At 43.6% G+C, this 10,573-nt stretch overlaps 1 protein-coding gene across 1 annotated transcript in view; it reads right to left on the reverse strand.

The window, feature by feature from the left end:
* Positions 1 to 8,381, reverse strand: part of DPP6 (dipeptidyl peptidase like 6) — a 562,250-nt gene extending 553,869 nt beyond the window's left edge. The window contains exon 1 of the mRNA XM_063126315.1: positions 8,197 to 8,381. Coding sequence (XP_062982385.1) covers positions 8,197 to 8,247 — 51 coding nt within the window. The 5' untranslated portion in view covers positions 8,248 to 8,381. The remainder of the gene's footprint in view (positions 1 to 8,196) is intronic.
* Positions 8,382 to 10,573: the final 2,192 nt, after the last annotated feature.

A 10,573-nucleotide genomic window follows, 5' to 3' on the forward strand; every position in this document is an offset into this window, starting at 1 on the left:
TTACTTTAAATCGTGGCCTGGCTCTCAGGAGCAGGACACGTTTGCAGGTAAGTCTCGGTGGTGGGTTGGAAGTTCATGGGGGCGGTGAGGGGGCATTGGGGGCAGCAAAGTGGGGAGGGGGCAGTTGGGAGAGCAATGGACTCCCAGTTGGCCTTGCTCACGGATTTCCTGGCTGTTGGCCATGCAGTCGGCACCCAGGAACCTGCAAGGCCAACACCCCCCAAAGCACCCTCCGAGGTGAGTTGGGGGGCTGTGCACATCCCTAGTGCTCAGTCTCTGAGCTATTATTGTTGCCTTGACATGGCAGCAGTTAACATACATGGCCATCTTAAAGTTTTACTCTTTGATGTAAATTTTGACAGTCTTGCAAATAAGTCTTCAAATGTGTTTAAAGAATGTGGGCAGGGCAATCCTACCTGTAGTGTTGGGACTTCTGACATATGCAAAACTCTGCTGGGTTCCTGCTGGCAGAAGAAAAATTAGGGAGAACTGGGGTTCTGTGTTCCATGGGATGGCTTCCCCAATTATTATTCTCCAGTTGCTCACAATGGGAGAAAAATTACTTATGCCAGCCCCAGGTCCAGTATTCAAGGACCAAAAGTGTTTTAGATCCTGTGGGTCTAAGGCTTCTTCTAATCAACCCACACCACACCCCCTTATTACAACTTGTGAAATCAGGGAGGTTATGATGCAGAACTTTCTGCAGGGAGGAGTAATCTGCCATTAAATCTCCTCCTCAAAAGTCAGAGGCTTCTCTCTCTGGCCTTATAGAGGGAGAACCAATATTTCCTATGCCCGGTGGGATGGTCCCCTTCCAGGGGCCATAGGATTGCACTATTAGTAGCACAGCTGTTCATAAACGCCTGCATTAGGCAAGGATTGGCTTTTTTAAAACTAACATTAGTAAATGGTAATTTCCTTGTCATCTGGAAGTAACTCTTACTCAAAGGAAAATTCTGAGAGTGCCTTGGACTGCAAGAAGATCAAACCAGTCCATACTCCAGGAAATAAAGCCAGACTGCTCACTTGAGGGAATGGTATTAAAGGCAAAACTGAAGTACTTTGGCCACATAATGAGAAGACAGGATACCCTGGAGAAGAGGCTGATGCTAGGGAAAGTGGAAGGCAAAAGGAAGAGGGGCCGACCAAGGGCAAGATGGATGGATGATATTCTGGAGGTGACAGACCTGACCTTGGGGGAGCTGGGGGTGGCGACAGCCGACAGAAAGCTCTGGTGTGGGCTGGTCCATGAAGTCACGAAGAGTCGGAAGCGACTGAACGAATAAACAACAACAAACTGATTTTCCTCTCATTTTGCTACCCTTTTAAGACCAGTTCTTTGAAAGGACTTTTAAAATCGCAAGCCAATCTCTTTAGAGATTTGTGAGGGGGGGGCAACCTTCCTACAAAATATTTTAATAGAATTGGTGTATATAGTTCACAGGGGAAAGAGAATAAAATGCTTATTCTACAAACCAGGTTTTCACAAATATAATTTTCAGTTCCAAACCATATTATGAGAAAGCATTAGTGAACACCTTTTTTTAATGCTATCATAATTAGGTTTTCATTTCTGGAGAAAGAAAAAGCAATACAAACCCCACTCATGGGATGCTGTTGTTCCTTTGTCTCTTACATGAAACCTGTTCCACAAACGTGCAGCAAAGAAATAATAGTGAACTACATTTCAAATTGCCCATTCTGATTTCTATGTGGACACCAGGGAAGTAATCCTGCACTGAGTTAAACCCAACTTTGAGGGGTGTTCCATACCTTTTGAGTATGCACCCAAAAATATAAAGCATGAATGCAGAAGATAGACATTTGAGGAAGACTATAGTCAAGTTCATTCTGTAGCAATACTGGGTTTGTTTTTGTGTAGTATGTAAATGGCTCATAACCCAATTACAATCAATGAGACAAAACAGAGCAAGTTGCAGATTTTCACTCGTGTAATGGTTTAGCATTGGCATTTGGGATTCCTGTAATGCATCTGGCATTCTTTTTTCTTTTCTTTTCTTTTTTTTTTTGCACTGATTTGAAAAGTGTAACACTTGGTGAGGGGGAAATTTCCTTAATTCCACTGCTCGTGCAAACACATAAATGAACAGAATGCTACAAATACAGTACTGGACAAGCTTCTTCTACAGTTTACTTATGTTTTCTCCCACCTGTTCTTTACATACCACAAATGATACTGTAATTGGAATGAAATGATCTCATGAGAGTGGGAAATAATTTTATGAGAGAAATTTGAAGAGGGCGGATAGCCCAATCTGCTAAACTGATAAAAACATAAGAGCAGCTATGCTGGATCAGACCAAATGCCTATCTAATCCGATATTCTGTTCCCACATTGACCAAACAGGTGATAATGGGAATCCTACAACTAGGGCATAAATGAAATAGGGCACGGAGTATAGCTCAGTGGTAGCATATGCAGAAGGTCCCAGACCGGTTCCCCAGCATCTCCAGGTGGGAAAAAAACTCCTCCTTGAAACCTTCAAGACCTACTGCCAGTCAATGTTGACAATATTGAGCTAGATGGACCAATGTTGTGACTCAGTATAAGGCAGCTACTAATCATTGGCTACGTATTACCTCCAACATGTCTATGGCCTTCAGTATCAGAGGCAGTATCTCTCTAAAGCAAGTTGTTTGATAACATGAGCAGAAAACCAGTATTGAACTCATATCCTGCTAGTGGACTTCCCATAGGGATCTGGTAAGCCAGTATGGGGAAAGAATGCTGAACGAAATCCAGCTTCTCTTATTTTCTTAGACTGCTCAAAAACCAGCAAATCAAAGACAAGAATCTTTACAAAAGCAAAGGAGGTTGTTGTGACAAAATGCCAATTTATGGAGATATAATTGCTCTAGGGAAGTCCCATCATGCTCCATTCATTTCTACAGAATTTGTGAAGATTTAACATTTATTTAGCACAACGAGCAGTACAGAACATAGTATCACAGGACCTTCACATCAGCTTCTGCTATAAGCATAAGATGGACAGAAGTCCTGCGACTGAGATAACTCCCAAGAACTAGAAAGTCGTCCTATTTGTCCCTTACAGTATTACCTAAATAGTAAGTTACAGGGAGTAAAGAGCCAATATATTTACCTGTGCTACCAGGCAGTGGATGAAGGTGGCTCTGATGTCAGTGGGGTGGTGAATCCACTCCGGGTTTCAGTCAGAACGCTAAAGGAGCTTTCCATGGTGATTGGTTCTGACTGAAAGCCAGAGTGCATTGACTGACCCACTGACATTGGAGCCAACAGCCCCCACTGCTACCAGGAGAGAGGGGTAGAATGGGAGTGATGGCAATTCTACACATACAAAAATGGCTTGGATAAAGCAGGAATTAATGCATTCCCTATAGTAACTGCCATGTCTCCACCTCACAGTTCGAGAGATGTCTTTAAATGAGGGAGACTGAGAACGTTAGACTAAATTCTGACCTCAATTAAGGCTGATTCACTTCAGTAAAAGCATTCTCTCTTTATGTGCCAAGTTTATAGCTTGTTACAAGTGGATACAACTGCATAAATTTCAGTACAATTGTGCCTTTTTGGAAGTACAGCTCATTGATTTGCAAAAGGTGTCAGTAAGGATGTTTAGTCACATAGGGTTTATTACCATAGTAATACTCATCTTACTACACAAATCACAACTGACTCCTCCTTTCTCACAGGTGTACAAGAAAATCTGTATGCAAGTTCAGATGCTCAGTCAATACAAAGGCCTTTCAGTTTCAAAACACAAGAAATTGGAGGGGAGAAAGTATATCTTAGTCTTCTGTCGAATGTATCAAAGTAAAGATGAACTGAGAGGAAGTTAAACCCCTATTAGAAGTAATTAGTAAGGCCATCAAGTGAATAAAAGATAGAATGAAAAGGAGTTTGCTCCTAATAGAAGCATTTGATCTATTCTATTAGCCAATTCCTGCATTTAAGTTAGAGGAAGACAATCACATTGGCAAAACTAAAACGCAAAACACAAGGAAAAGTCAAATGAAACAGGAAACATTTCACTTACACAAAAAGAGTCAACTGGAAGTGGTGGAGAAAGAATACTGATGGTTTAAAATATCTGAAAGAATATGAAAATGAAGCAAGAGAACAAATTATTCCCTAGATCCACTGGGATTAGAGAGAAAGAAGAAATGGTACAGGAGATCCAGTCATACACCAATCCATGGAAGCTAGCAAATTGAACATGAAATCCCAGGCAAACAGTCCTCATCTTATGCAGGACCTATTGCTTCAATAGGGAAACCTCTTCACCTGTTTTGGGGGTAAGGGGCAGAAGAAATCCCATTTATATGCTGTAAACACACCCACACCCACACACCAATTCCCTTTGACAATTAAAAGGATCCAAATCTCAGCTACTATTGTTGTCTGAAAGTTTTAAAAATGCATCAGTGTTGTTCAGGGTGACCACCCATGCCTAATGCCATTGATTGTTGCAACCAATGATTATGGATAATTCCACTGATCATTGCTACAGTTATGGTGGCCACCATGCCTAGTGACATTGATTAAAAACAACACATATACTCAGACTACTGATTTTTAAATTTCACTATTGAAATAACTTCAGCACTTATGTGATCTCCTGTTGGAGCTTTAACCTTTACTCAAAAGGTAATGGTTTTCCTTTTTGGAGTAGTTGCGATGTCTAAATGTCTTCTTCCAACATTTAGTCTAAAACTGTACCCCTAAGCTATATATTACAATAGTCATAGCATGGAAATTAAGGAGTTATTTATGTTCTCCATTAGACGTATATGTGAGTTCCTTTCTTTTTCTTTTAAAGTTGATTATATGAAAGCAAACCTTTGGTCACTTACCAAAGTATTCGGCTAAAAGAATGAACTGAGAAACTGGGAGCTTCACAATATTCCCACTGCTACTTTGATGAATGGGCGAGAATGCAACAAAATAAAAATAGATGCTTTTCAGTTTAAGGGGTGGGTGGGGGGAATTTGAGCCAACAATGGATACAACATTTTATCTGTGTGTCACAAGACTATTTTCCCCCAAACACTAATTTAATTAAGGACTGAATGCATTAAAAAATGCAGAATCTTTGAAATACAGTCACATTCATAACAAAACAACATGCAGCATTACAGTATTTTCACAGGTTGTCTCACACACTCTAAGAATGAAACAGTTCAATTTAACAAGAATTTTTCAATGAGCAAGAAGATCAATATATACTTAGGTTGTTGTCAGAATGTTAACCTACGTTGAAAGATTTAACGGAATACCACCCATGAGGTGTTTGAATGACTGGTGACCTTCTGCAACTTGCAGTTAAATGTATTGTTTATGAGTGAAAGACAAGATACTTACGACTTTGGAAGGAAAATTAACCCATCACTTACTCCCCAACAGTACAGAGAGGGTTAATTGTCCCTAACAGTTAAAGCATTTCTGGCAGACAAATTACAACAAATACTAAGATTAACAACCATGCTATTACATATAAGAAAACAATTTCATTTGTTTTAAAACAGGTATAATCCTGACATGGTTAGCACAATAATTGGGCTTGAAAGAAAGAAAAAACTCTGTAAGCAAGCAACAGGAATGGCCTCTATAAGCCCTAGCCATCATGGCCACTGGTTGAGGATTATGGGTGTTGTAGTCCAAAATATCTGGTGAGCACCAGGCTGCTTACACCTGGTCAGAGTGAATTCTGTGACAAAATGCCCTTTCTAAATTAAACCAGCAGAACATTTGGGCAGGCAACTGGTACCTTGAAAGTATATCTAGAAGCAGCCAGTATAGTTTTCCAATTGTCAATTAGTTTTGCTTTTTTTAAAGTGGAACCTGCATTAGACTGAAGACGCATGTTGCTACAAACCAGATTACAGGTTGTAATGGCCAAAAATCCAAGTCCTCTTGTAACCAAGTCAAGTCTTATTAAGTCATAGGAAATTTGCTTCTAAATCACTGCTATCAATTAAGTAGTTTTGCTAGCTTATGGTTTTATTTCTCCATACATGTCAAAATACAGCTTCATGTTTTTTTTAAAAAAATAGACAAACCTATCTAGTTAAATCTTTAAAGTTGAGTGGCAATTCTTGGGCCTGAGACGCAACAGTACCAGCTCAATACATCCCCACCAAAGTTGAGGCACTCTACACACACTCAGAAGACTTCCAACCAGACAACTGTGGAATTAATGAAGCCTGTGGGTTGCAGCCAGCTTTAGCACTGATTTCAATGGAAAATCAATCTGGTTGTGGTTACCTCTTGCTTTACAGCTGTGTTCTTAGTCCATTCACTATGTGACCTAGAATTAAGAGTGTGCATCTGTTCCACCTTACCCAAACTTACAGCAACAACGACACCTCCCCCCACCACAAAAAGCACCACCCTGTCAGAAAGCATAGGCAACATTTCTTTAAACAGGGGTAATGCATTGCCTCCCTTCCCATTGCTTCTAACTGCAAAGATCATTAAAAGATAATAGGCTATAGGTTTCTCTTTATTAATACAGTGACATAGTGCATGTGAATTAGGCTAATGCTGTAGCATAATCGGGCAGCAATCACGTCAGGTGGTTAACTGTTCTTTTACTCACAGCCAAGCAAAAGAGCTACAGTGACCTTTAGAACAACAGTGAGCACAGGAAGGGGGGGCAAATGTCCAGCCTTCAGAGTGCCTCTGCCTCCAGTGTTTTACACGCATCTGAAGGATTAGCAACAAACCGTCACATTGAATGCAATGTTCCATTTTTAAACTGTTTGCACAAGTTCCTGTTTAGTTCCCTCGTTGAATTCGCAGGTCACATAGCGTTGCACCTTGCTGTTGAAAGAACTACATGGGTTGGGGGAGGGGCAAAGAGTACGATTGTGCCAGAACCAGAATTTCCTTTCAACAACAAAAAGAAGACCGTGAGTCACCAACACGGGGCTTTGGTAAATTGACGAAGGATACTTGAATTGCTGTTTTTAAATATCTTAGGAGAGAAAAAGAGGGAGGCCAGGTTTCCCATACACAGGCTGTCACACTCCCCAATCATTCAGTTAAACAAGACCATTTCCCACTAAGTAATGGCATGCTACATAGTTTACAACCGGCACATAAAAGGAACACCAACCAATAGGTGAAAACGAGTTGCCCTTTAAAAGGATTCAAGTAGTTATTTTAATGCAGTTTAAGAATATATATACAGAAACAAAATCACCTATGAAGATAACGGGTGCCATCCCATTCCTAACCCCTTCGATTCAGTAAGCCAAATAGCCACAAGGGCAAAATAAAAATAAAAAAAAATTCCCACAGCATCTCATAATAAAGGCCAGAAGTAAATGATCACCCCGAACAAACCCTTTAAGCACGCGTTCACACAGACCCTCCTCCCCGCAAAACGTAGCGGGAAGCCAAAACAAACGTGTTTCCATCAACACAAGATGGCATCCAGCGTCTCCTCAGAGAGATGGGCAATTTTTATTGCTAAGAAAGTATCCGACCAAGGATAAAGGGGTCATTGTTGCCTAGAAGCAGGGCAGAAAGAGGAGGGTAGGGAAGACGGGGAAACCCCCCGCCCGCACACACTCCGGTGTTCAAGTTGTCAAAGTTGGATACGCAGCACTGCTGAACCAGTTCCTCGTCTCCCCAAATTCCACACCTTCTCCAGGTATCTTGTAATCCTCGGGGAAGTCTTTCGGCGCTGTCACCCGAAACCAGATGCTGAAGCCTTCACTTTGCACCTTCCTCTGAGTCCGAGCCAAAAGAGCAACAGCCAGCGCGCTTATCAAACTGCAGACAATGGAGGGACCTCGGGAAGGCGGAGGCAAGACAGACCCTTCACACCCGCAGGTTCAAGTCCTGTCCTACATCTGCCTCCACACCCCTTCGTCTCTCCCGCATCCTCAGTTTACAGCAATGACAAAAGGTATCAAAGGCACCATCAAAACATCTACATGGGCAAAAGATCCATCACCATCATCCCGTGGAGCGGAGGGGGTCGGGGATCGGGTCCACCGTAGGCAGACCCATCTAGGATTCATAGGGGTGAACTCCAAAAGCAGAGCAAAGCAAAGGCGTGGGGAGGAGGTGGGGGGAGATCCTGTGGACTGCCCAGATCACGCTTCCCCCCAAGAAGAGGTATGCATATCAAACAAACGGCGAGAAAAAGACGCCCCGGAGTTACTCAGGCGGCGGCAGACACTTACCATCATGTTGCCTTGCATTTTAGCGGTTTTAATCATCGCCTTTTCCTTCATTTTGGCTTTGTTTGGGAGATGATGATGCGCTGGAAAGGAAAACGAGTGCCTGCCGGTCTCCTTACAACACAGGCTTACTACTTAATAATCCATCGGCTCGGTCACTTTAGCCAGGAAGCTGTGCTTTTTACACTTGCGAGGAGATGTTTATTCGTGGGGAGGGGGGGAAGGAGACGCGAGGGGGGAGGAGTGAAGAGAGTTGGGTTTTTCCCCCTTTTCTTTTTTATTTGTTAAGCTCAACGCCCTTTAAAAAAAAACGCATGGGATTTTGGGGCGCGGGGGTCGTCCTTCTTTCTCCTCCTCTCCCCATTCCTTGGAACCACGACTTAAAAAATATTTAAGGGGAAGAAAAGGAAGGGAGTGTTCTCCAAGCGCCTGCCGGGTTTAAAATCATGTCCTGCTAGAACTCTCTGGGTAAACAGAGGGAGAAAATCGGGCCCCCCCACCCCTCACACATGTCACAGCCACATCACAACACACACTCCTCTCGTGAGACGGTGAAAAGAACCGCTGGCATGAGAATACGCGAGGCTGAAGGGTTTTCTCCTTCTACGCTGCTTACAGACACCGGCGGGGAGAAGGGAGAAGCCTTGTTGTTGATTTGTCAAGGTTAAGCGAATTTTCGGGTGGGGAGAGAAAGAAAAGGTTGCAAAAGATTAGGGTGGCGAAAGGGTGACTTGACACTTGTTCAGACGCGTTTTGAGTAAGTGTATTTATGTATTTGGGCACAAAGTGTAAGGAGTGTCATATTGGGGAAGGAACTCAAGTCCCCTTCTTTACGTAGAGCTCACAAAACGAGGGCCTGGAAGGGGGGGGAGGGAACCTTCCCCTTCCACCGGCGTCTCCTCCCTCTCCATCCTCCCCAACCAGTCTGCTCAACGAATAGGCAGGCGCAGACAGAACCACGTCCGCTGCAAACAAGGAGAGGGGAGGGAAGGATGGCTATCAATAACGTTGTTGTTACAGGTTACTATGGGACACCCGTTACGTTTCCATGGTTGCACTCGTTTGGGTCTGCATGTGAATCAGCGGCTACTGCTGCTGCTGCTTTCACCTCTCTCTGCATGAAGGAGGCGTGGAGGTTTTCCCGCAACACCCTTCCCGGGCGCCTGGGTGCGCCTACATAGAAACTCCCTTTGCAAGCCGTACCTTGCCTTCCTCAATCTCTTCCTGAATCACGTCTCTCACAGCCCCCCTCCCCTCCAGAATCCTAGTCTGTGTTCTTCATTCTGCACGAAGCCCTTTGCAGCTGCTTGCCACGCCCACTATCAGGATGCCTCTTTGTTGTTGCATTTCCGGGACACACACACACACACAGAGAGAGAGAGAGAGAGAGAGAGAGACGCTGCCCGCCCTTTGCCAGTCAGTCGGCCCGGAGACACACCCCAAAGCCAAGTCGCAAGTTTAATTCCACATACACATATCCGCACTGCCTGGTCTCTGCCATAACGGCTCACTCTCCCCCGCCCGCCTTCCCAGGATGGCCTGCTGCTTCCGCAACCGTGCCTTCATTCATTCATTCATTCATGCACCCACCCACGCACAAACCCCGGGAGGTCTTGCTTTTTGCGCTCCTCCACTTTACCCCGGCTAGAACCCTGCAGAAGCAGCTCCTAGCTCTGGAGCGCTTGTCGATTTTTCCTCCTGTCCTTTTTCTACTGCCCACACTCAAGAGCTTTCAGCTATTCAAATGCCGGTTCTGTTCTCAAAAACAAAGCAGGGTTCATTTTACAGTCAAGTCACGCTAATAGCTAGAAAATGCTGTAAGGAGATGTTTCTACTGCAGTTTTATTTTCTCCCACAGGTGCCTCAGGCAAATGGAAGGACATGCGACTTATAGTTCCCCTATGCACTAGTGTGCACACTTAAAGGAGCATTTGGATATTTTTCTGTTCAGAGATCTACAGAAATGGAACTGAGTTAACTAGGTAGGAAGACAACAGGAGATAATTGTGGGACAACATGGATCACAGCCTCACTGAGAAGAAAAAATGGTTAAACTCTCTGCTAAAGCTTGAACCAAAAAGCCACGGAACAGATTGCCTGAGTGGATCCTTGCATTCCCAAAACACAGCACCCTTGGGAAAGTTTATGATGCTAACCATTCATGATGCATCATCAAATGAGTGTTTTATCGCATGCTTGTTACTGGCCACTTAAGGTTTTTCGTGGGTCCTTTTGACCAGAAGGAGCACATCTCCCACTCCTTCTGGTCTCCTCCCCACCACAAAATAAGACCTCAGTAAATCCATTTTTTGGGGGATGGGGGTTTGGAAGGGAAACATGCCATGATTTCCTGCTGTGCACAGGAAAAGCAGCATGATAA

Source organism: Elgaria multicarinata, chromosome 1, assembly GCF_023053635.1.
Source record: "Elgaria multicarinata webbii isolate HBS135686 ecotype San Diego chromosome 1, rElgMul1.1.pri, whole genome shotgun sequence".
Taxonomy (NCBI): domain Eukaryota; kingdom Metazoa; phylum Chordata; class Lepidosauria; order Squamata; family Anguidae; genus Elgaria; species Elgaria multicarinata.